The 26,523-nt window shown below is 41.7% G+C and overlaps 1 protein-coding gene across 5 annotated transcripts in view; it reads left to right on the forward strand.

The window, feature by feature from the left end:
• The first annotated feature begins 4,338 nt into the window (after positions 1 to 4,338).
• Positions 4,339 to 26,523, forward strand: part of RSU1 (Ras suppressor protein 1) — a 249,998-nt gene continuing 227,813 nt past the window's right edge. For 2 of the 5 annotated variants that reach the window (XM_025853432.2, XM_073879869.1), the window contains exons 1-2: positions 4,347 to 4,520; positions 4,776 to 4,887. In XM_025853432.2, coding sequence (XP_025709217.1) covers positions 4,779 to 4,887 — 109 coding nt within the window. In that variant the 5' untranslated portion in view covers positions 4,347 to 4,520; positions 4,776 to 4,778. Of the gene's footprint in view, positions 4,521 to 4,775; positions 4,888 to 26,523 lie in introns of all 5 variants that reach the window. The other 3 variants (XM_025853430.2, XM_025853428.2, XM_025853431.2) reach the window with 3 other exon arrangements.

The following is a 26,523-nucleotide window of genomic DNA, read 5'->3' on the forward strand; positions in this document are numbered from 1 at the left end:
TCTTACTTGGAAGTTAATGGAAAATGATAGTCCACGTGGGTCTGAAGGAATACAAAGGAGCACAAACGTAAAGAAAAGGAAATTACTCTTGTTCACAACTGATCATATTCTGAACGGAGAAAGTCTCATGGTCACCTTTTAAGCCCATCCCATTCCAGGTGAGAATGGGAATTCTAGACATCGATTTGAGAAGGGTAGGGTGGGGACAAGAGACAAACTCCAACACCACCTGTCCCTCCTGCCTCCCCATGATCCAGCAACCAAAAGGCTAATGCTTGGCATAGAAGGTGGCTTTACTAGGACTCCTGGTTCAGTTCTTCTGGGAATACCTATCCCTCCCTGCTTATAGTTTGGGAATCCAGGTTTGGGGAGAGCCAGCCTTCCATCTACCACCTGATCTCTCTCCCTTTTGATTCTCTGTCTCCCTAAACAACTGGACCTTAGCAGGAAGAACGGATCTCATTCCTTTTAGTTTTCAGGGTAAGTTTAGCCATAACTGGCAAGAGTCACCCTTGGGATGGCTCAGCAAGAGGCCACCACATGCTCTCTCTGGACCCAGTGGAATATTTTACTCCAGGCATTCTTGTGAAGAATGCCCTAGGGGATGGTTGGGGCCAATGACAGTTTGGGGCTAGGAGATGCCCAGGATATGAGTTCTAGTTGTCATAATTTTCTATTACATTTAACTCCATTTAATGGATGGAATTTGTTAAAAATCTGCCACCCACTTACCAAGGGAATACTAACAATATTAATTGTATTAAGAAAAATTAGAACTAATATCTATGTAACATTTACCCTATGTCAGGTGTTATTCTTTTTTTTTTTTTAAAGATTTTATTTATTTATTGGACAGAGAGAGAGGGAACAGAAGCAGCGGGAGAAGGAGAGGGAGAGGCAGGCTTCCCGCTGAGCAGGGAGCCCGATGTGGGGCTCAATCCCAGCACCCTGAGATCATGACCTGAGCCGAAGGCAGACGCTTAACGACTGAGCCACCCAGGCGCCCCTGTCAGGTGTTATTCTCATATATCACTCACTGAATTAGAATACTAAGAACCATCACCCCCATTTTACAGTTGAGAAAAATGAGGTAGGAAAACTTACATAAAACTTGAGTGGCAGAGCTATGATTTTAACCTTGGCAACCACCCAGGAGTGTGCCTCCCATTCAGCCTGAAGGACTAGGTATGAACTTATGAAATATGACTTATTAAATATGTCAACTTATCATAAACTATTTTCATAGACCTGTCAAAGTTATTTAAAAAGATTGACACTGTTATAAGACCTAGAAAAATGTTTTAATGTCATTTCTGTCAGTTTAGTAAAAACTTGGAGATAACACAACAGCATCAAAAATAATGGAAAAAGCTTTTTACTTATTGGGACCACAGATCACCCCATGGCTATCAATTTAAAGAGGGAAATCACTGGAAGAAAAATGATATAACTATTGGATATCTGATGAAAAATTTGCTTTTCAAATTTCAATTTGGTATCTAAATGTAAATTTATATACAGCTTAGAGAATAAAAAGGCATTTTTAAAATTAATGATACATGCAATAATTTACGTAAATTTACTTAATTTACTTTAATTGTCATAATCTGGTGCGCCTCATGCGGACCAGACATCTTCCATACTCTATCTTTGATTGGCCTGCTCTGTGGGCTGGGGGTGGGGGTAGTACATTTCTCCTAATGGGAAGCATTATAGCAGAGACTGTACTTAAGCACAGAGCACTTGGCAGTGAAGCTGTGGAAGTGATTTAAGCTCTAATAAATATTAACTTTTGCATGCAGGACTGGCTACAGAATTTGCAGGGCCCAGTGCAAAAGGAAAATTCACGGCCCCTTGTTCCAAAATTATTAAACATTTCAAGATGGTGACAGCAGAGCATTAAACCAAGCACATGGCCCAGCTAAGCATAGAATTTGTGTTACTGCACAGGTCACATACCCAGGAAGCTGACCCCATTTCCATGTTATAAAAATCTGGAACGTTGGGACACATTTTATTAAGAATTGTACTGGCAACAGTGAAGAGAATGAGAGGAGAATGACAAAGAAATGAAAATAAATTTCTGGAAAACAGGAAGTGAATGAAAGCATGCTGACAAATGAAACGGGGGGGGGGGTGCGGAGAATCTGCAGCCCAAAGCAATTTCAAGACAAATATGCAGCAGAATTGCGAATGGACCTTCCAGGCATTATCTGGATCTGGGGCTGGCAGGTGCAGTGCGAGGAGGTATAAGAACTCTATTAGTTGGTGCTTGCAATTCACCATTTCCCTCTGCCAGCAAAATCAGCCTAGTGACTCCATGCAAGCATAAAACTGGGATCTCACCTCTGAAGAAATTTAACCAACAGCCCAGGGAAAATTAATGCTGACCTAGGAGGGAAACAAATACACGTCACAAATAGAAGAGGGAAAAACCACATCGGCTATCTAGAAAAATCAGCTCAGATCTTCATGATCATTTATGAAAAAACAACCAAGAATTACCAGACAGGAAGAATTACAGCAGTACAAATGGGAAGGAACTAGATAAAGTAACAGAAAAGGGCACAAAGAACACAATTCTGTCAACAGAAGAGACATTTAAAAATTGTTATCCTCAGAGATATTTGACCAGTGCACTCATGAAACAAAAGCCTGGTGTGATTAAACAAGAAAGAGGTCTTACAAAGTATTTTTGGTTAATACCCAAAATTGCTCTTTAAAATTTTAATAGAAGTTCTGGAAGATAACACTGAGATATCTCCCAAAACATTAAGTATAAAATACATGAGGAGGGAAAAAAGATAACTAAAGGAAATTGTCCTAGTAGGCTGCCATCTGCCTGACGGATTTCCTGAACATGCTAAATCAGAGAAAATGGCAGGAAAGACACTTCAGAGAAATAACAGAAACAATTTCCAGAGAGGAAGAGAGAAATGAATTTTCAGCTGAAAAAGGGCCAAATGGGTGCAAAACAGATTAAATTTAAAAAGACCCCCAATTGGAAATATTATGGTGATATTTCAGAACATGGTAAATAATTAAAAGATCACAAATGCTTCCCAAGGGAAAACAACAGTTCCCCGCAAAGAAGTGAAGAGAATGACACATTTCTGAGCATCAATATTGGAAGCATAGGTCAGTGGAACTATGCCTTTGAGATCAAAGAGAAACTGATACTGAACCTAAAATTCCATGCTAGGCAAATTATAAAGGTGTGGTCAAAAGGACACATTTTAAAACATACAACTACGACTACTCAGAATTTGTGCCTCCACCGTTTTATAGAGTGGTACCCCAGCAAGATGTATACAAGAAAGGTCAGTTTAAACTCGGGAACCAAGTGAAAGAAACTACAGATCACCTCTCAGCTGGAAGACCAGAAATTATTAGAGTAAGTTAAGAGCAGAAACTTAGTAGCTTTCTAAAGTCTTCAAAACGAATTCATTGATGAGGCGCCTGGGTGACTCAGTCGGTTAAGCAGCTGCCTTCAGCTCAGGTCAAGATCTCAGCCACCAGGCTGGCTCCCTTGCTCTGTGGGGAATCTCTACCTCTCCCCCCTGCTTGTGCGTGCTCTCCTTCTCTCTCTTAAATAAGTAAATAAATAAAATCTTTTTTAAAAAAGAATCCATTGAATTTCAAGCAACAGAAAGGCATGAAAAACTGCATGTTCTTAGAGATAAGGTAAAGAAGTCACAGGAAGAAAAAGAAAAGCAGAAAGTCTAGTTAAAAAAAAAAAACCCCAAACAATGAAGATTGTATAAAAAAATTCATCATTCAATAGAATGCAAACTAAAATATGGCATAATTTTGAGTGCAGTATGAGAAGAGTCCCCTTCACGTGACACAGAGGTCCGTGACTCCCAGCTGGGTGCTGAGGCTACAGATGCGGTTCTTGTACTGGAGAAGCTCATGATTCAGCCAGAGACACGACTGTGGGGACGAGATTCAGGATAGCTACTTCTGAAAATCGAACCACAGTTAAAGAAGCAGGACACAGAGAGACAACTTTTCGCTTTCCCTCTCCCCAAGTTCAGCTACAACCCTTTTACTCCACAGCCCCGCCCCAAACTTTCCCGCTTCCGCCCACAGCTCTCGGCGCTTCGGCCCATGACCTGAGCCTGCGCCAATCCTAGTGCGCTTGCGCCAAGCCCTGTCCTCTCCGAATGGCAAACCCGAGCGCATTCCAGGGGGACGGATCAACCTCGGGGCGGGCGGGGTCTCGAGGCCAGATGACGGATGTGATTGGCCGGCCGCGGGGGTACCCGTTCCTTTGTGGGCGGAGCCTCACCCTCGAGCCACGTCTAGTGAACTGTTCTCCTAATTTGGGAAGGGTCAGGCGCGGGCGGGGCGTGGAGCTGAGCGCCGCAGGGTGTGCGCCTGCGCCGAGCTCCGGGACAGGGCGTGTTCCTCGTTCCGGTCTGCGTTTTGCACTGACCAAGTGCATTTCTTGCCACTGAGGTGCGCCCTGCGGAAACCTGTGCTTCGCTCGCCCAGCCTGTTAGGCGCTGCCCTCCGCGGTGAGTGTGTGCGGCATCGCACTTGGGTTCGCCACTCTGCGCGCCGCCGGAGCGGTATCGGACGCCTCCCAGTCCCCCGCCCCGCCCCGCCCCTTCCCCTCCTCCTCCCTGCACCGGGACCCTGCCCGCTGATGCCCACCTTCCAAGGCTAGGGGAAAACTGGACAGTGCCAGCCCGGGGCGTCTCCCCTTTCGATCCCTGCACCCCTCCCCCCCAGCCGTCGCCCACGTGTTTCGTTGTTGTCGTTTGGTATAGAATATGTCCAAGTCTCTGAAAAAGTTGGTGGAGGAGAGCCGGGAGAAGAACCAGCCGGAAGTGGACATGAGTGACCGGGGCATCTCCAACATGCTGGATGTCAACGGCTTGTGTAAGTTCTGGGGCTGGGCCTTCCCCTTGCAGCACCGGGAGGGTTTTTAAGTTTTCCCAGCAGCTGCTGGCCGCGGTATGAGAGGTTGTAATGATTCACATCGCCACGCCCTGCTTGTAAGCATCACCTGTGGAGAGAGAGCTTGGCTCGGAAAGTTAGCAATCAGCGTACGTTCCGTCCCGACTGGAAGACGAACCTGAGAGTCCAGCGTAAGAATCACAGACGGTTGTGGCTGGACCTCACTGTTGTCTATGCGAATTGTTGGCATTTGGGTGGATTTCCCACATAGTTTACTTAAAACCCACTTTATTTTTAACTGAAAATCACTTTTGAATCATGCCTCCTTTGTCCTCATCTAGCCTCCGACCCTTCAACAATTGCCACACACAAGTTCTGTGATAACTGTTCTTATGCCTGGAGTATGTTAAACCTTTCTTGACTCCTTCCCCTTTTCTGGCTCTTTTTTTCTCCTTAGTTGAGGCGTTTGTTACCTCCTCCTTGTGCTTTGCCTCTTGCCTCCAGTTTTGCTGACCCTGTGGTTTACTCACTGTATTGCTTTCTAGTGTTACTTTTCTGCAACATATCTTACCGAGTAACTCTCTCCTTTAAACCAGAGATTGCAGCTTCAGATGTCTTTTGGGGCCAAGGTCAGGGTGGTCATGAACTTCATAAAAGGTATCCTGTCGGAAGAGGGACAGCTGCTACATCTGCTACTCACATCCAAACAGTTGTCACCACTTGGGGATGTTGGCCTAGTGTTGTCATAGTTGTTGTTGTTAAGAAGACAAGAGGCCAGATTTTGACATGAAATTCCCTAATTCTTAGACGTTGGCAACTAATTCCGATATTTGAAACGTACTTTATAGGTGAAATAAAACACGTCTTCAGGCTGACTGTGGCTTCAGTTTGGACCTTCTTCCTTAAACGCTTCTGGTTCTTCATTACCAACAGTAATGCCCCAAGTTCTTTGGCGTGACATGCAAAGCCTTTCTGAATGTGACCCAAACCTACCTTAGTTCCTATCCCTTCCATGCCTTTGTCGTCCCCGCCATGCTGAACAAATTGCCCTCCTTGAACCAGGACACACTCTTTCAGGTCCTTGTGCCTTAGAAGTATTGTATCCTTCTCTTCCCCCTAGATCCTCGCACTTACCTGTCAGGAGTCAGCCCAGATGCCATAGCCTGTGTGAAGCCTTCTGTGTCAGTGTCAAGCTAACGGTCATTCCCTCCTCTGTGAAGGTGGATATGCCTTGCTTCCTGGCTATTGTTATACGAGATTGTGATGTGTTCTTAATCTAAATGTCTCTCGTCCACATCGGAGAGCGGGGCGAATATTGCTGTGCATTACTCGTATTTGCCTTCTTTATAGTGCCTGGAACACAGTAGGTGCTCCAGAATGTTGGATGGATGAAGGAAGGCCTCATGGATTAGACCTGAGGTTTGATGAGATCCAGACCAGGATGTGACATTGGAGAAGGAGGGGAGAAGTCCAGGAGACCCTAAAAGATGCATTGCTTGTTAGGCATGGAGAGAGCAGAGTCAGATTTACTGTGAGCCCATGGTTTGTGCCCAGGATAGGTTGGGGTCGGGGCTCTTGATACATCTCTGCTAAAGGACAGGGGATGGGAAGTCATAGACAGCCTGCATTTGGTAACTCTCAGGAAGATTCCTGCCACTGAGCTTTAGCTTTTGGACTCATTAGCATCTTAGCCTCTTGAGATGAGTTGGCCTCTCTCAAGTGGTGATGGCTTCTTGGTGACAGCAACAGAGCCGCTGTGTCTGGGACTGAACTGGCCATGGCAGATCTGGATGTGTGCTTGCACTGCCCCTTCCCAGCTCTGCCTAGGTCGTGGTGAGCATGGGGGGCTCTGCTGTAATAAAGGATGGTGAGCACAAGCAGGAGGCCCGGCTCCGCTGTACTTTTGGCCCCATGGCTCTCTGTTCCTCAGCACTGCAGGGGAACTTTATAGCCCTTGGCTGTGAAGAGGATTCTTTATGTAATATTTATAAGTAGGGAGAGCAGCAAAGCTATTTTGGTTCACTTGCATTATCTCTTTGAAGCCTTGCCTTGTACTGAAGAAAAAAAGATAGCCACTTGCTTCCTGAAAAAGATGTTTCCGGTGTAATATTAGGTGGTGAAAAGCAAGATCTTTCTTCTGTTCTCCCAGAGAAGTAGCTTGAGGAAGAACAAGGCTGCTTCTTGGGGAGTTCGGTGGAAGAGAATTTGGAGATTCGACCTCTCCAGCCTCTGTGGTGTGTGTAGACCCAAAGAGTGGCTGCCTTCTGCCGAAACTCCCTGACCTCTGGACTCGTGGAGCCTGGAAGTTTCCAGGATACCTTCCGAGGCCCATTCCTCAGCTGGGGCTCATTTATTGGTGGTGCACATAATGCTTTCTGGATATATTTGAATATCTTATATATTAAAATATTTGACATGGTTGCATAAACTATAGCGTAAGAATTCCCTTATTTCTTTACTAGTAAAGTTTTAACTGTATTCATGAGGTTTTGTGTCTTACTATGAAGATTAAACACAAGGAACAGTTCACTCGCATGGACAGAGAATGGTTATTGTGTCTCAAGCTTTTCCTTCCTTATCCTTACTTTGTTGAGTTTCTCAAAAGGTAAGAATTAAGTTTTGAAAATAAGAATGGGAGTTTTGTTCTTACTCTAAGCACATGAATTGTCTTTTTGCTTGGGAGAATTGTATCATATAAATGCAGCACTTTACTTCCTTGGAGACAGTAAAGGGCCTTGAAAAGATGTTTTCAGCAGTTCAGGTACCAAAAGCTTTATGATGGGAAAAACTTCATAGGCTGGAGACAGACATCAGACAGATTCTACAGTTTTCCGTCAAGCTGGATTCTCGATGTGGTCAGATCCCTCTCTGAGAGGCAGCGCTTACGAGCGGGGCCTTGGAGTTGCATAGGCTGGACTCAGATTCTCCATCTTGTGCGTAGTGCCATGTAACTTCGGAGAAGCTGCTTAACCTTTCTGAGCCTCGAGTCCTCTTCATCACATGGAAATGTAGGTTTGCACTTGTTAGGACTGGATCAGCGCTTAAGGGCACTGAAGCATGTCCAGCGCTTAGCGCCAACCTCGTACTGAGTGAGCACGTACTGAATGTTAACTCTGATAGGAACATCCAGATAGAGCCGGGGAAGCCTCAGATGTAACCAGTTCCAACACAGCCCATGGACTGGACCAAGGAGAGCGTGGCTAATGAGTCTGGGTCAGGCCTTTGTGTACTATGTTGATGTTTTCTCTGGTGGCTTAATAGATCCTGGAACGTTTGGCGCTTTTGCCCAGGATTCTTAAAGATTTAGATTGCTGTTCCTTTGAAATTACCCCTTCATTTTATTTTCCTTCCTATTTTTTTCCTCCCACACGGCATGAAATCTGCACACCCGTTCTCCTTAACGCTTCTAAGAGTAATGGTTGCAATTTTGTTCTCTTTATTGAAGAGATCTCACGGAGGAACTCGGCCACAATGCGGCTGTCCTCACCTGGGTGATAAAGCTGCTTTTGAAGGCTCCTGTAATCAGCTTCCGTGGGAGCAGAGAATCCCATTAGTAGCCAGGGAGACTTTTTTCATTTCTTTTATTTAAATCTTTTGTGACTTTTTTTCCCCTCTCTTCAAGTTTATTGCCCTCTAGATGGTCAAACCTTTATCAGGTTTTTTCCCCCCTAGGTTAGACTAAAATATTTTTCAGATAATTATAAAAAGAAAAATAACCTGCCTTCGAGGCAGTCGTCTTGCTAAAGAACCATGCAAAATAATCAACAAACGTAATCACGGGTTTTTCTGGAAGGGCTGTTTCAAAAGCCCTGTTAAACCTGGAAGTGGTCACCCTGTTAGGAGTTTTTATCAATGCAGGCTGTCTCTGAGGAAAAAGAAAGGAGCTGAGAAGACCATGTCATGTTAGCTGTGATCTTTAGTAAGACCTTTCCTTTTTTTTTTTTTTTTCCTAAGTTGCTCAGATATGCCCATCTTTGTATTTTTCAACCTGCGGGATCTTGGCCTGGGAAGCCCTTTTCCCTTTCCTCCCCAGCCAGCCTCCTCCACCCTTTGGCAGTTAGGACTTGCTGAAGGGAGGAATGACCTGTCCATCCACATGGCCCCAGTCTTGGGTCACCTCCTCTGAGAAGCTCCCCAGGTGTTCATTTTAACCCACCGTCCCATCAGCCTGGTTTCAGGAGCTCTTCTGGGCCTGGTGTGCACTTGTCCAGTGCTTGGAGAAAGTTCACTGACAAAGGATTGCTCTCAGTTAAGAGTTGGGGTGAGCTAGGCTAGAAAGCGTAGCAGAGAAGGAACACATCCTCGGAGTGCCCTTCGCAGACCCTGCCCCGACTCTCCAGAGGGCGGGCCTGTTCCAACCGGCAGGAGCAAGATACAGACTGCTCGCGGTTCTATTTTTGATTTCAGGACAGTGTAAACACTGAAAATGTCTCCGCCAGACAGGAAATAAATTATGAATAATTGGGACCCCTTTTGGCGTGACTGAACTAATAACGAGCTTTTACTCTTTTTCAGTCTTTTGACATTTCAGCCGTGATAGGACATGTCAGTCATGGCCTCTTTTTTGGTAAACAGCCTTTTATGCCCCCTAGTTGTGTAACCTTGGGCAAGTCGCTTAACTTCGCAGTGCTTCACGCATCTATAAAATGGGAATAGTAAAATTAGTAGACTTGTCGAATTGCCGTGAGTTGTCATCTGTCAAGTGGCTAGTATGGAATCTGGCCTGTCTCAGTCTGCTTGGGCTCCTGTAGCAGGACCAAGGCCGGGTGGCTGACAAGCCACAGAAATTTATTTCTTAACATTTCTGGAGGCTGGAAGTCCAAGACCAAGGCACCGGCAGGTTCCGTATTTGATGAGGATTTACTTCCTGGCTCATAGACCGCTGTGTCCTCAGTGTCCTAGGGTGAAAGGGGTAAGGGACCCCTCTCAGGTGTCTTTTATAAGGACACTAATCCCATTCCCGAGGGCTCCGCCCTTATGACCTGGTTGCCTCCCAAAGGCCCCCCACCTCCTAATCCCATCACAGATGGGTGTTAGGTGTCAGTATATGAATTTTGGGGGGACACAAACTTTCATTCAATAGCATGGCACATATTAGTCTTAATATGCACTATTACTGGTATTTTATTTTATTATTTTTATTTATTTTTTAAAGATTTTATTTATTTATTTGACAGAGACACAGCTACAGAGGGAACACAAGCAGGGGGAGTGGGAGAGGGAGAAGCAGGCTTCCCGCGGAGCAGGGAGCCCGATGCGGGGCTTGATCCCAGGACCCTGGGATCACGACCTGAGCCGAAGGCAGACGCTTAACGACTGAGCCACCCAGGTGCCCCTATTACTGGTATTTTAAAAATCTGTTTTATCTGTGTGTAAAAAATGGAAAACCATGTCTCTTTAGTTTTTAGAATTCTCAGTAGTCGTGCTTTTTCCGGTGATCTTCACCTGCTTGTCTCTGTTTGATTACGTCTGGGCACCCAGTGCCTCATTGCTCACCTGCTTGAGAATTTCCGAGAAGTTAGATGGGCATGTCTGGTGTGACAGGGCCAGGAGGAAAACAGTGGCCTCACCCGGCAAATTCTGAGCCCTGGACAACGTGGGAGGTGTCTGGGGAGGCAGCGGGGCATTTCACAGGATTTCAGTTGTGATGCGCTTGTGGCTTTTGAGAATGACAGGCATTAAAAAATGTTAGCCATTTTTTCGACTAATAAGTAAAATGCCGTATATCCTCCAATAGCTGTTTATTGAATTTATTATCATTTTTTTTCCAGGATGGGTGCTATCCAAGCCAAGTCTCTGGGAGTTTCCTACATATTGAATCTTTAATTGTCCATTGGTAAATGAGTATTTGCTACGCTAAGAAAACTAAGCTGTCTAATGAATCTGAGGTAGATTTTTATCGTCAGAAACTGTAACACCCACTGCTTTGCCATTATCGTCAGCTCTTCGTTGTGATAATCAGTGCTAGAATTGGTATGGATAATAATCGAGAGCCATATCCTCACTCTTCTTTCCATAAATTTACACAAACCTGGTTCAAAGAAATTTGATCTCAATATATGAGATCCACTGTTACCAAGCAAAAACTAGAGATGATTTCTCTCACCTTCGCTTCCTTGAATAGCAAGTTTGCGCGGGTTGGTTTATTTTTTATTTTTTAAAGCAAAAGAGCATAAAGATGTGGCCGAGGAGCAGTCTGTGGAGATAAAGTGCCTGGCCGGCAGGGGTCAGTGTTGAGCCTCTGTGTTTTGCTTGGAGCTTCCTCCGGAGCCTACACACTGTCTCCTGCCCCATCGTCCACTGCTACCTGGCTAGTTGCTTCCTTTCTCCTCATGCCTCCTCATGCCCCTTGTATGGTACTTCACGCATGAAACTCACAGTCAAAGAAACCTCAGCTCTGTTAGGTTCTGTCTGATCTGGAGTATCTGTAGTATTGGCGTGTTTCATAACCACCTTGCCGGCCCGAAGCAAGGCCTGGAGGCCCAGGGGCTTCTGAATGGAGAGGTGCTGACCCATCAGTGTTTTTGCCCCATGAAACATGAGGGAGAAATGGAATCTGCAGGGCCCCCCTTGGGCAGATGTCACCAGGGTGAGCTGCTTGACAATGTGGAACGGTATTTTGGATTTGAGGTATTGGTTAAACCAGGAAGACACAGGAAGGTGTAACATTCTCTACTTTATTAGTCTGCTAGGGGCTTCCACACAAAATAGCACAGACCGGGGGGCTTAAAGAACAGGCATTTACTTCTCACAGTGCTGGAGGCTGGGAGTCCGAGACCACAGCGTTGGCAGGGTTGGGTTTTCCTGAGGCCCCTCTCCTCGGCTCTGGCGGTATCCTCACATGGTCTTTCCCCTGTGGACCCACGGCCGTGGTGTTTCTCTGTGTGTCCACTTCCCTCTTCTCAGAAGGACACCGGTCACTTGGATTACAGCCCACTTGAATGGCCTCGTTTTAACTTCCATCACCTCGTTACAAGTCTTGTCTCCACATCAGGGCACATTCTGAGACACTGGGGGTTGGGCTTCAGCATGCAAAGTTTAGGGGGCCATAGTTCAGCTCATAGCATCTACATGAGAGGTGCTGAATGATCTCTGCGTGAGTGCTTAGGTTGCTTATGCTTTTATAATATCACCCTTCTTAGCAGGTGATAATTGTCCGTGTTTTACAGGCTGGGGAAGCAGAAAGTTCTCTGGAGCCCTAGCACCACACAGGTAGCAGTGGAGTGGGAGTTCACGCTGAAGTGTGGCCGACACTTTGTTCCATACGCTGTGCCATGTTGTTTGCACCCCTGAAGTGCAACAGGGGCTGGTTCGGATGCGAAAGAGTGGTGATTTTCGGGGCTGACTGGCACCACAGGCCTGACCTCAAGGCCTTCAGTTTCAGAATTCTTTAAAAACACTGTACTAGGCAAATAAAACGTGTCATTCAGCCAGCCCGACCAGCTTGGAAGCGTAGGTTTATCATGAACTTTAATGGTTGAAGAAAACACTAGAAGCAACTTTTTTATCTGGTCAGTGCGACCCTCCTCCTTTCCTTAGGGTTTTCTGAAAAACCATTAATTTTAACTGAATTTAATGAGCAGATGTGAGATCTTTTTACTATATACGGATTCATTTTTTCTGTCCTCAAACAGAACGTTAGCTTAAAACACTGGGAAGTATGGTGCTGGAGAGCTTCTGTTGGGGAAATACTGGTTCTTATAACAGAATAAACCTGAATACGTGAAATGTTATCTTTAGTTATAATCTACCTGTACTTCATAAAGAACCTTTTCATTTACTGTATTTCTCTTCATACCTGTTAATTATTTCTCTGGACTCAGAATAGTTTATAATTTTACAGCTAAAGTGAGTCAAATGAAAGGCACACATCACACTGGGTAATTGGGAAGGGGTCTTGACCTCTCAGACCAGAGACTGGTAACATGCTTTGCAGCCACAGTATATGAATGGTTGTTTTGCAGATACTCATATGTCAAGTGATTTTTTTCAGAGCTGTAAATATTTAAGCCCTTAGGTTATGAGGAAGATACCTGTTTATTATATATTTGTATCCTTCCAATTGTGCATTCTTTATCAGAAGATTTCAAAATAATTGATAATATAATTCAAATATGCTATATATACATAGTATCTTAATCCACACAAATGCACAAATACATTGCTTACCATGTGCCAGGTTATTGTACTAAGCTCTCCTTATGGATTCTTTTTTTTAAAGATTTATTTATTTTTGAGAGAGCGCATGCAAGCAGGGGAGGGGTAGCAGGAGAAGGAGAGAGAGAGAATCTCAAGCAGACTCCCTGCTGAGCATGGATTTCCCAACACGAGGCTCGATCCCAGGACCCCGGCATCATGACCTGAGCCAAAGTCAGACGCTTAACTGACTGAGCCCCCCCAGGCGCCCCTTACTGATTATTTCTTTTAAATCCACTGTTTCATTATGATTGTTGTCGTCATCCTCGTCGTCCAGTTTAGAGCTGAACTAAAGTTAACTTGCTTCCAGTCACACAGCTGATAAGAAATAGAGCCAGGATTTGAACCCAGGCAGTCAGGCTTTAGAAACTGTGCTCTTAGCTTTTGCTGTCTGGCCTCATGTCACACCATTTTTGACAGGCACGTGGACCTACAAAGATGAAACAGCTAACTCGGCAAGTGTACACTGAGTGACTACTGACAGTCCAGTCCTGTTCTAGAAGCCGTGGTACCTGCTCTCTGTGGGCTGATAATTCTGTATCGATGTAGGAATGCATTCGGGGATGCTGACCTGCACATGCCAGTTGGGCCAAGGAAACAGGAACCTTCTTTCTCAAACACTTACACATATTAAAAAAAAAAAAACCCACTTAGAAACACTTTATTGAAGCATTCATTTGGATCAGTGTATAAGTCACGGTGCAGCGTGACACATTTTTAAACCAACAGCCTGGGAAGCCTTGCACCTCCCGCTCATTATCCCTTCAAGGATGCACACTGTCCTGACTCCGAAAGCATAGTTTTGCCTCTTTTTGTACATCATTAAATAAAAGAGGATTAGGGCGCCTGGGTGGCTCGGTTGGGCGACTGCCTTCGGCTCAGGTCATGATCCTGGAGTCCCGGGATCGAGTCCCGCGTCGGGCTCCCTGCTCAGCAGGGAGTCTGCTTCTCCCTCTGACCCTCTCCCCTCTCATGCTCTCTCTCGATCTCATTCTCTCTCTCTCAAATAAATAAATAAAATCTTTAAAAAAAAATAAAAGAGGATTATATGTGCTCACTCTTGAGTGTCTGATTCTCTTGCTTGGCATCATGTGAGGTTCATTCATGCTATAAAGTTGGCTTTAGGTCCACTGTGTGAGTTCTGCCTCAGTTCATTCCTTCACTCTGCTGTGGCCAGACATTGGGGTCATTTCCAGATGAGGGCAGTCATGAATGGTGCTGCTTGGAACCTCCGAACCCAGGTCTTTGGGTGAACACACATAATCATTTCTGTAGGTTATGGACCCAGGAATGGGAATTGTTGGGTCGGGAATGTGCTCTTCCATACTTTTAAAAATGGAAGGCAAGAATCACCAAAATGGGCAAGACTCCTGAAACTTCTACGACAGGCAAAGGGTGAATGTTGTTAATGCGTAATGAGATCTCGCAGCCCATGCTCGCTGGGTCAGGTGCTTGTTCTGTATGTTGCCTTCTTCCCAGAAGGCTTGTTTGCGCCTCAGGCCTGTCTCTGAGAAGTACCTTGTTTGTCGGTCAGTACCTTCTCCACTACTAGCTTGCCAGCTTGGCTGCAAATTAGACCCACCTAGGAGGGAACTTTTCAACTTCCTAATGCTTAGGCCACACCCGAGACTGATTAAAGGAGAAGCTCTGAGTGTGGAAACAGGTGTCAGAAGTTTTGCTTAAACCAGTGAGTTTGCCTCCTTGCACACCATAGTTCTGCAGTCACTGTTCAAACTCCTCTTGTTCATCTTGGGCCCGTGGGAGCCTCTTCTAGTTGGTTCTCCCAACCACTTGACCTGGTCTTTCCATTGGAAGGCCTGTCTTCTGACAGCTTCCTTGCCATCTGCAGTACCAGGCTGTTCCCGATGTTTCTAAATTCCAGCCCCAGACCTAGAATCGGCCAGTCTTCTAAGAAACCCTGTTGGGGCGCCTGGGTGGCTCAGTCTGCTTAACAAAGGTTAAGCGTCTGCCTTCGGCTCAGGTCATGATCCCACGGTCCTGGGATCGAGCCCCGCATCGGGCTCCCTGCTCAGCGGGGAGCCTGCTTCTCCCTCTGCCTCTGCCTTCTGCTCCCCCTGCTTGTGCTTTCTTTCTCTCTCTGTCAAGTAAATAAATAAAAAAATCTTAAACAAAACAAAAACAGAAACCCTGTTTTTGTTTGCCTGTCTTAGAGGGAAGTATAAATATTAGCCCCAATCTGGGCTCTAGGGTACTCCTCACTGCTGGGCTGTTCGTGTTTTGTAGGACTTTTTTAAATGGATAGGGCTAAGTTAAAACCATGTTTTTAAAGATAAAATATCTAGTGAGTTCTGGTTCAAATATAGGACTGCAAAGGCTTTTCCTTCTACATTACACGTCTGTTGTGTGTCTTCCATGCTGAGAATCCTGATTCTCGGGGATACAAATAACGAGAGAACTAGAATGGCTCAGAGTTTCTGACTTGGTATGTTGGTATGTTACATGCAATTGTCAGTACTAAGATCCCCGCTGATCTCGCTGAAAACCGTTGTTTTGTGTGTATACCCTCCCCTCCTGTTTTTGTTTTTATCGGACTTTATTTTTTAAAGCAGTTTCCCCTGTCATTAACATCTGACGTAAGTGTGGTGATTTATTAAAATTGATGGGCCAGTGTCCAGAAATTATTAACTGTAGTCCATAGTTTCCTCCGTGTTGTAACATTGTCTGGGTTTTAACAAATGTGTACCGTCTTACAGGATGGTTTCACTGCCCTAAATATCCTCTGCACTCCACTTACTTTTCTCTCTCTCCCTCATTACCTCCCTGCAAACCCCAGGCAACCATGGGAATTTTATGTCTCTGTAGTTTTGTTTTTTCCAGGATGTCATATAGTTGAAATCCGATAGTATGTAATCTTTATAGAAAGTCTTCTTTCACTTAGCGATGTGCATATAAGGTTCTTCTGTGTCTTTTCTTGGCTTGACGGCTCATATCTTTTTATTATTTAAAAATTTTTTGTTAGAATAGTTGACACACAATGTTATATTAGCTTCAGGTGTACAACATAGTGATGAAACTTCTGATTTCCTTATGCTGTGCTCACCACAGGTGTAGCTACCCTCTGTCACCATACAGTGCTATTATGGTATCACGGACTGTATTCCCTGTGTTGTACTTTTTTTTTTTCTTTTTCTCTTTTTTTTTTTTGGAGAGAGAGAGAGTGGGAGTAGGGTGGCAGGGGCGGGCAGAGGGAGAGAGAGAATCTTAAGCAGGCTCCACGATGAGCGTGGAGCCCCAACGTGGGGCTCGATCTCACGGCCCTGAGATCGCGACCTGAGTCAAAAGCAAGAATCAGATGCTTAACCGACTAAGCCACCCAGGCGCCCACTCTATACTGTACCTTTTATTCCCATGACTTATTCCATAACTGAAAGTCTGAATCTCCTACTCCTCTTCCCTCTGGCAACCATCAGTTTGTTCTTTGTATTTGCAAGTCTGATCTGCTTTTTGTTTTTTTATTCATCTGTTTTTTTACATATCTTTGTATTATTGAATAATGCTCCATTGTCTGGATGTGCCAGAGTTAACTTAACCATTCTCCCACTGAAGGGCATCTTGGTGGCTTCCAAGTTTGCGCACTTATGAATAAAGCTGCTGTAAACATCCATGTACAGATTTTTGTGTGGTTATAGTTTTTTAACTCGTTTGCATAAATACCAAGGAACACAATTGTTAGATCATATGGTAAGAGTATAGTTCATTTAATAAGAAACTGACGAAATGTCTCCCAAAGTGGCTCTACCATTTTGTGTTCCTTCAAGTGAGGCATGAGAGTTCTTTCTGTTTCTCCTCACCAGAATTTGGTGGTGTCAGTGCTCTGGATTTTAACCATTCTAATAGGCGTGTAGTGGTATCTCATTGTTTTAATTTCTGATTCCTTAATGGCATATGATGTAGACAGTATTTTCACGTGCTTATTTGCCATTTGTAGATCTTCTTTGATGAGGTGTCTGTTAAGTTCCTTGGCCCTTTTTTTATTTGGGTTGTTTTCTTGTTGAGTTTTAAATTATTTGTGTATATTAGATAGGAGTCCTATGTCAGATATTTGTTTTGCAAAAATTTTGTCCGTTTCTCTTTTCATTTTCTTACCATTATCTTTCACAAAGGAGAAATTCTAAATTTTAGTGAAGTCTCACTACCTTTTTGTTTCTGGATAGTGTGTTTAGTGCTATCTAAAAAGTCATTTCCAAATCTGGGGCCACCTTGATTTTCTCCTGTGTTGTATGCTAGAAGTCTTAAGGTTTTGCATTTTACATTTAAGTCTGTGATACATTTTGAGTTAATTTTTGTGAAAGGTGTAAGTTCTGTGTCTAGATTGTTTTTGGCATGTGGATGTCTAATTCTCCAGGCACCACTTGTTGAAAAGATACCTTTTTTCCACTGAATTACTTTTGCTTCTTTGTGAAAGATCAATTGACTGTATTCTCGTGGGTCTGTTTCTAGGCACTCTTCTGCTCCATTGATCTCTCTGTTCTTTGACCAGTACCACACTGTCTTTATTACAGTGACTTTATAGTAAATTTTGAAGTTGGGGAGTGTCAATTTTCTGAGTTTGTTTTTCTTCTTCAGTATTTTATTGGCTATTCTGGGTCTTTTGCCTTACTTTAATAAATTAAAGTATAAACTTTAATTTATTGACATCCACAGAATAAACTTGCTAGGATTTTAATTGGGGTTACATTGCATATGTAGATTATGGATATAGAGTTCTTCATAATCCTTTATTAACGAGATCAGTAATGATGACCTTCCTTTTATGTCTGATATTAGTAATTCGTGCTTTTTTTTTTTCCTGGTTAACTTGGCTGCAGGTTTATCAATTTTATTGATCTTTCAAAGAACTAACTTGATATTCTCTATTGATTTCCTGTTTTCAGTTTCTTGGTTCCTGCTCTAGTATTTATTATCTTTTCTTCTGTTTGCTTTGGATTTAATTTGTTCTCCTTTTTCTGGTTTCCTAAAATGAAAGTTTAGATGACTTGTTTTAAAGATATTCATTCTTTTCTGATATATGTATCAATGCTGTAAGCTTCCTAATAAGCACTGCTTTTCGTGGATTCCACACATTTTACTAAAATAGTAGTTCATTTTCACTTAGTTCAAAATATTTTAAATTTCTCTTGAGATTTCTTCTTTGACCCCTGTATTATTTAGAAGTATGTTGTTAATCTCTACATATTTTGGGATTTTCTGGGTATTTTTCTATTACTGTTTTTTCATTCAACTTCATTGTGGTTTGAAAGCATACATTATATGATTTCTGTTTTGTTTTTGTTTTTGTTTTTTAATTAAGTAGGCTCCAGGCCCAGCATGGAGCCCAACGACCCAGAGATCGAGACCTGAGCTGAGATCAAGAGTCAGACGCTTAACCGACTGAGCCACCCAGCCGCCCCTGATATCTGTTATTTAAAAAAATTTTTTTAAATGTTTATTATTTATTTTAGAGAGAGAAAAAGAGAGTGAGAGAGTGCTCCAGTGGGAGCAGGGGGGCAGAGGGAGGGGAGAGAGAGAATCTTCAATCAGACTCCCTGCTAAGCCCAGAGCCCGACATGGGGCTTGATCCCAGGACCTTGAGATTGTGACCTGAGCCAAAACCAAGAGCCTGCCGCTTAACTGATTGAGCCACCCAGGTGCTCCTGTTATTTTAAATCTGTTAAGGTGTGTTGTACGATCCAGAATGTGGTCTGTCTTGGTGAATGCTCTATGTGAGCCTGAGAAGAATGTGTATTCTATCGTTGATGTATTCTGCTGATGAAGTATTTTACAAGTGTCAGTTAATACGATTGATGTGTAGTTTTTCTGCCTGTTGGACCTGTCAATTACTGATAGGGGGGTGTTGAAGTGTCCAACTACCATAGTTCATTTGTCTGTTTCTCCTTGAAGTTCTGTTAGCTTTTATGTTATGTATTTTGATGCTCCGTTGTTAGGTGCACGAACAGTGAGGATTATTAAGTCTCCTTGGATAAGTGATCCCTTTATCATTATGTAATCCCCTATTTATCCTTGATGATATTCTTTGCTCTAAAGTCTGTCTGGAATTTATATGCCTATCTGGCTTTTCCTTTTTGTTTTTAAGTGTTAGCATGGTATATCTTTCTCTGTTCTGTTACTTTTAAACTATCAGTGGCTTCATACTTAAAGTGGGTTTATTTCAGACAACATAGAATCAGATCTTATTTTTTATTTACTCTGATAGTCTCTTCTAATTGGTATATTTAGACCATTCACATTTAAAATGATTATCAGTATACTTGGATGAATTTTTATTTATATTTTTTAAATTTTTTAGTGGTTGCCCAAGAGTCTGCAATATACTTTACAACTAATTTATTTTTTTATTTTTAAATTTTTTAAAAGATTTTATTTATTTATTTGACAGAGAGAGACAGTGAGAGAGGGAATACAAGCAGGGGGAGTGAGAGAGGGAGAAGCAGGCTCCCCAGGGAGCAGGGAGCCGGACGTGGGGCTCAATCCCAGGACCCTGGGATCATGACCTGAGCTGAAGGCAGATGCTTAATGACTGAGCCACCTAGGCGCTCCTTTACAGCTAATTTAAATACTACTTCATTGTACAGGCACTATAAACAGTATTCTTTCTCTCTTTTTTTTTACAATGTCATTTAATGAATGAATGATTGATGGATTGATTGATTTGAGTGTCGTTGACACACAGTGTTACATCAGTTTCAACTATACAATGTAGTGATTTGACAAAGTTATACATTATGCTGTGTTCACCACGAGGTGGATACTATCTGTCCTGATACATCATTTTTAGAGTATCATTGACTATATTCCTTATAGTCAATGTGCCTTTTATTCCTGAGACTTATGCTTACCTTCTGGCAACCATCAGTTCTCTGTATTTATAGGTCTGATTCTGTTTTTTGTTCGTTCATTTATTATTATGTTTTAGATTCCACCTATGAGTGGAATCATATAAAATTTGTCTTTCCCAATCTGACTTATTTCACTTAGCATAATACACTTTAGGTCCATTCATATTGTCTCAAATGACATAACATCATCCTTTTTTATGGCTCTGTGATAATTCACGGACGTGGGTGTGTATATATGTACACCAGGTCCTCCTTACCCATTCATCCATTGATGGACACTTAGACTGCTTCCATATCTTGACTATTGTTAATGCTGCAGTAAACATAGGGGTGCATATATCTTTTTGAATTAGTGAACAGTATCCTTATTCCTACCTCTTGTCACTTAGGATATTGCTGTCATTCATTTTTCATATCCATAAGCAATAACCAATACATTGTTTGCTATAATTATAAAGTTATCTCTGTGACTAGTTAATAACTTTATATAACTTTTATTCCTTTTCTAATTGTCTACCTTTCTTTATGTAGTTCTGAGTTTCTGACCTTTATCTGATGTTTACCATTTGCCTCTGAAGAGCCTTTTTTATTTTATTTTTTTAGAGAGCGCGTGCATGCATGCATGTGTGAGTGGGAGCTGGGGGAAGGGACAGAGGGAGAGAATGAATCTTAAGCAGGCTCCACACTCAGCATGGTGCAGGGCTTGATCTCACGACCGCAAGCTCATGACCTGAGCCAGAACCAAGACTCATGCTTAACCGACTGAGCCACTCAGACACCCCCTGAAGAACTTCTTTTAATATTTTTTCTCAAAGCAAATCCATTGGCAACGGTTTCCCTCAATTTTTCTTAGTATGAGAAAGTCAAGGATAATTTTGCTGGATGTAGACTTGCTGGCTGGTGGGTTTGTTTCTTCAACACTTCAGTATTTGTTTCTATTCTCTTCTTCCATGCATGGTTTTTGAAGAGAAGGCCAATGTAGTTTTTATTCTTGTTCATATATAAGTAGTGTTTTGTCTTTTTTTCTCTCTGGATTCTTTAAATGTTTACTCTTTGTCTTTGATTTTCTTCAGTTTGAATATGGTATACCTAGGTGTAAATTTTTTGTTAATTATCTTTGTAGGTAAATATCCTATCCTTAAGCTTTGGTAAATATTCAAGGTGGATATGTTGGTTTGGTGGTTTGGGTCTATCATTAAATTTGGAAAATTCTCAGCCATTAGAACTTGAGGTATTTCTTCTTCTTTTTTTTTTTTTTTTAAAGATTTTATTTATTTGACAGAGCGAGACACAGCGAGACAGGGAACACAAGCAGGTGGAGTGGGAGAGGGAGAAGCAGGCTTCCCGCTGAGCAGGGAGCCCGATGCGGGGCTCGATCCTAGGACCCTGGGACCATGACCTGAGCTGAAGGCAGATGCTTAGCGATGGAGCCACCCAGGCTTTCCGAGAACTTGAGGTATTTCTTCTGTTCCATTCTCTCTCTTTTTTTTTGGCTCTGGCATTCCTGTTATGTGTATGTTATACCTCTAGTAGTTGTCCCATCGTTTTTGGATATTCTCTCCCATTATTTTAATTCTTTTTTTCCTCTTTGTTTTTCAGTTTGTCAAGTTGATGTTGACTTGTCTTCAAGCTCACATGACTGTGCCAAATCTGCTGATAGGCTCATCAAAGACCTTTATTGATCTGTTTGGATTTCTAACATTTCCTTTTGATTCTTAGAGTTGCCTTCTTTCTGCTTACATTATGTGGGGTGTCCCTGCATGTTGGCTTATTTTCCACTGAAGCCTTCCCATGTCAACCAGAGTCATCTTCTGTCCTCATTCTGATAATTCCAGAGGCTTTGTCCTGAGTCTGGTTCTGTTGCTTGCCTTGTCTCTTTAGACTATGTGTTTGCCTTTTAGTTTGCCTTGTAATTTTGTTGAAAGCCAGACATGATGCCTTAGGGAAGAGGAACTGGGGTAAAAAGGCCTTTAATGTGAGGTTTGTTTGCTGTACATACAGGATTCATAGGCTAGAATTTCCTCCATTATTCTTGTTTTTGTCTTTCCTGTTGTCTTTGGGTTTCCTAGAGATTCCTTCTTAGTAGTGTTTGATCATTGTAGTTGTTTAGCTATAATCTTGTTATCATGTGGGAACCCTGTTGATGAGGTGTGGGAAGGGGAGAAGTTTTCTAAAATTCTGTTAGTAAGCTTGGGCTCCTGGGCCGCGACCTTCCAAAATGCTTTCCAGCATTTTTCTTTCCTTACGTGAAATAGGAAGGTAAGAGGAGGCTGGAGTTGGGTATTAACTTCTCCCATGTTGGTTGGGGTCCAGTAAATCATTTCTTCTTTTTTAAGGAGAGCAGAATGTTTTGGTCTCACTTCAGGGTTGTGTTGTGTCTTCCCTTCCACTGCGAGAAGCAACAAGGGATTTTTCTCATTGAATTTTTCACCCTGAGAACCTGGTGGGGTTCCTAGAGCCTGGGTCCCCAGGAGTTTTTTTCTCTCAAGCTATTTGATAGCTTACTCTGTAGAAATGAGTCAGCTATCCCGTAAGCATTCCTATCAGTTGCTGGCTCTAGTGGCTGTTTCTGCTGTTGGGAAGCTGTGATTCTCAACCACCTGTCTCTACGTTTTCCAGTATGGTGGTTTGCCTTCTGACCTCAGTTCTCTAATGGATCGAAGAGTGGTTGCTTATATTCTGTTTAATCAATGTTTTTCTTGTTCTGAGGATGGGAGTGATGCTAGCTGGAAACCAGCTACAACTCTCATAAAGAATTATAATATGGTTCTGTATTTTTTAATACATGGGCCATATCTAAACTTTTAGTGCATATATCCATTATTATACTCTGTTTAACTGTCATCTACCCTTAGTTTTACAGATATCTCTATATTTTATACCTACATCCATTTACACTGGCCCTCAAGTCAGTCTCTTTGGTTATTTTGATTGCTTGAGCTCCATGTGACAGATTTTGTAGGAAGGGCCAAAAAATGAATATTTCCAGGGTTTTTTGCATGTTCATGATAGATAAGTATTTGTACCCTTCTTACTTAAAGGTCAGTTTTATTGGATTATAGACTCACAGTTTCTTTCCTGGAGGTTTTTTTGTTTTGTTTTGTTTTAAGATTTTATTTATTTATTTGAGAGAGAGAACACAAGTGGGGGGGCATGGGGGCAGAGGGAGAAGCAGACTCCCCACTGAGCAAGGAGCCTGACGGGGGGCTTGATCCCAGGACCCTGGGATCATGACCTGAGCCGAAGGCAGATGCTCAGTTGACTGAGCCACCCAGATGCCTCACAGATAGTTTGTTTTCAGTGTTGAGTTGTATGAGTTCTGTATATATTTTGGATATTAACCCCTTATTGGGGATAACGTTTGCAGATATCTTCTCCCAGTCAGTAGCTTGCCTTTTTGTTTCACTGATGGCTTCCTTCTCTTTGCAAAAGCCTTTTAGTTTGATGTAGTCCCAATAGTTTATTTTTGCTTTTGTTGCCCTTGCCTGAGGAGATAGATCCAAAAGTTGACTGTTTTATTTTAGGAGTTTTATGGTTTCATGTCTTACATTTAGGTCTTTAATCCATTTTGAATCTACTTTTTATGTGGTGTAAGAAAGTGGCTCAGTTTAATTTTTTTTTTTTTTTTTTTTGCATGGAGTTTTTCAGTTTTGTCTTGCTCCAGATCTTAGAAGAAAAGCTTTCAGATTTTCACCACTGAGTATGATGTTATTATCTGTGGGTTTGTCATATACGGTCTTTATTATGTTGAAATATGTTGCCTCTTTCCATTTTGTTGAGTCTTTATCATGAGTGGATGTTGAATTTTGGTAAATAGTTTTTCTTCGTCTGTTGAAATGATAGGATTTTTTATCCTTTGTTTTGTTAATATATATCAATTAATTTGCAAATATTGAACCATCCTGGCATGCCTGGAATAAACCTCACTTGATCATGGTGTATGATCCATTTACTGTATTTTGAATTTGGTTTGGTAACACATGATTGGAGAATTTTGGCTCTGTGTTCCTCAGGGTTATTGGCTAGTGATTTTCTTTTTCTGTAGTATCTTTGTCTAATTTGGTTTTGGTAATACTGGCTTTGTAAAATGAATTTGCAAGTATTCACTTCAGTTTTTTGGAATAGTTTGAGAAGGATAGTTACTAACTCTTCTTTAAATGTTTGGTAGAATTTGTCTGTGAGGCTGTTTGATCCTGGACTTTAGGGGAGTTTTTTGATTACCAGTACGATTTTGTTACTAGTTATTGGTCTGTTCAGATTTTCTATTTCTTTTTAATTCAGTCTTTGAAGATTGTATATTTCTAGGAATTTATCCATTTCTTCTAGGTTGACTAATTGTTGCATATATTAGTTCATAGGAGACTTTCATAATCCTTTGTATTTCTGTGCAGTTGGCTGTAACTTCTCTTTCATTTCTGATTTTATTTGAGCCCTCTGTCTTTTTTTCCTTGATGAATCTGGCTAAAGGCTTATCAGTTTAATCTTTTCAAAAAAACCAGCTTTTCGTTTTACTCATCTTTTCTATTTTTTTGGTTCCTATTTCCTTTATTTCCACTTTGATCCTTATTATTTTCTTCTTTCTATTAACTTTGGGTTTTGCTTGTTTTTCTGGTTTTTTTCGGTGTAAGGTTAGATTGTTTGAGATTTTTCTTGTTTCTTGAGGTACATCTGTATTACTGTTAAGCTTCCCTGTTAGACTGCTTCTGCTGTCTTCCGTAGATTTTAGAATGTGTCCATTTTCATTTATGTCAAGGTATTTTTGGATTTCCTTGTAGATATCTTTGTTGACCTGTTGTTTGTTTCGTAACATGTTTAGTCTCCACGTGTTTGGCTTTTTCCACTTTTCTTGTAATTGATTTCTAGTTTTATACTGTTGTGGTTTGAAAGGATGCTTGATAGAATTTCAGTTTTCTTAAATTTATTGAGATTTGTTTTGTGGCCTAACATGTGATCTGTCCTGGAGAATGTGCCATGTGCACTTGAAAAGAACGTGTATTCTGCTGCTTTTGGATGGATTATTCTGTACATATCTGGTAAGTCCATCTGATCTAATGTGTAAGGCCGCTGTGTCCTTACTGATTTTCTGTATGGATGATCTATCCACTGATGTAAGTAGGGTGTTAAAGTCCCCTACTATTATTACTGTCAATTTTTGCCTTTACGTCCGTTAATATTTGCTTTATATATTTAGGTGCTGCCACGTTGGGTGCCTAGATATTTAAAGTTGTTATAGTCTCTTGTCGGATTCATCCCTTTCTCATTATATAATGCCCTACTTTGTGTCTTGTTGCAGTGTTTGTTTTAGTCTATTTAGTCTAAGTATTACTACCCATGCTTTTCTTTGCATTTCCATTTGAATGGAATATCTTTTTCCATCTCTTTCCGTCTGTGAATGTCTTTAGATCTTACATGAGTCTTTTGTAGGCAGCATATTACTGGGTCACTTTTTTTTTTTTTTTTTTTTTAATCCATTCAGTCACTTTGTCTTTTGACTGGAGCATTTAGTCTTTTTACATTTAAAGTAATTTCTGATAGGTATGTACTTATTGCCGTTTTGTTCCTTATTTTCTGGTTGGTTTTGTAGTTCTGTTCCTTTATTCTCTTACTGTCTTCCTTTGTGAGCTGATGATTTTCTCTAGTGTTATGTTTGGATTCTTTTTATTTGTGTACCTAGTAGAGGTTTTGGTTTGTGGTTACCATGAGGTCTGTATGTAACACCCTGTGTATATACCCCATGTGTTTTAAGTTGATGGTGTAAATTCGAACACAGTCTAAAAACACTACGCTTTTAACCCCCTTCCAGATTTTGTTTTTGATGTCATATTTTACATTTTAAAATTTTGTGTACTCTTAACTAATTATTATAGATAGAGTTGATTTTATAACTTCTTTTATTTACCATGAGCTTTATATGTGGTTGATCCACTGCCTTTATTATATGTTTGCTTTACCAGTGAGATTTTTTTCTTTCATGATTTTCTTAATTTTAATTATGGCCTTTTCTTTTTTGCTTAATGAAATCCCTTTAACATTTTGTAAAACTAGTTTAGTGGTGATGAACTCCTTTAACTTTTGTTTTTTCTGGGATACTCTTTATTTCCCTTTCAATTCTGAAGGATAACCTTGTCAGATAGAATATTCTTGGCTATAGGTTTTTTCCTTTCAGCACTTTGACTATATCATGCCACTCTCTCTGGCCTGCAGAGTTTCTGCTGAAACATCAGCTGATGGCCTAATAGTTTCCCTTTCAACTTTTTGCTTCTATCTTGTAGCTCTTAAAATTCTTTTTTTAAAAAAATGTTACTATGTTAATCACCATACATTACATCATTGGTTTTTGTTGTAGTGTTCCATGATTCATTGTTTGCGTATAACACCCAGTGCTCCATTCAATACGTGCCCTCTTTAATACCCATCACCAGGCTAACCCATCCTCCCACCCCCTCTCCTCTAGAACCCTCAGTTTGTTTTTCAGAGTCCATAGTCTCTCATGGTTTGTCTTCCCCTCCGATTCCCCCCCCTTCATTTTACCCTTAATATCTTCTTCGTTTTTTTTTTTTTTTTA

The sequence above is a fragment of the Callorhinus ursinus genome, unplaced genomic scaffold (assembly GCF_003265705.2).
Source record: "Callorhinus ursinus isolate GAN/ISIS: 27379988/994484 unplaced genomic scaffold, GSC_fseal_2.0 scaffold36, whole genome shotgun sequence".
Taxonomy (NCBI): Eukaryota; Metazoa; Chordata; class Mammalia; order Carnivora; family Otariidae; genus Callorhinus; species Callorhinus ursinus.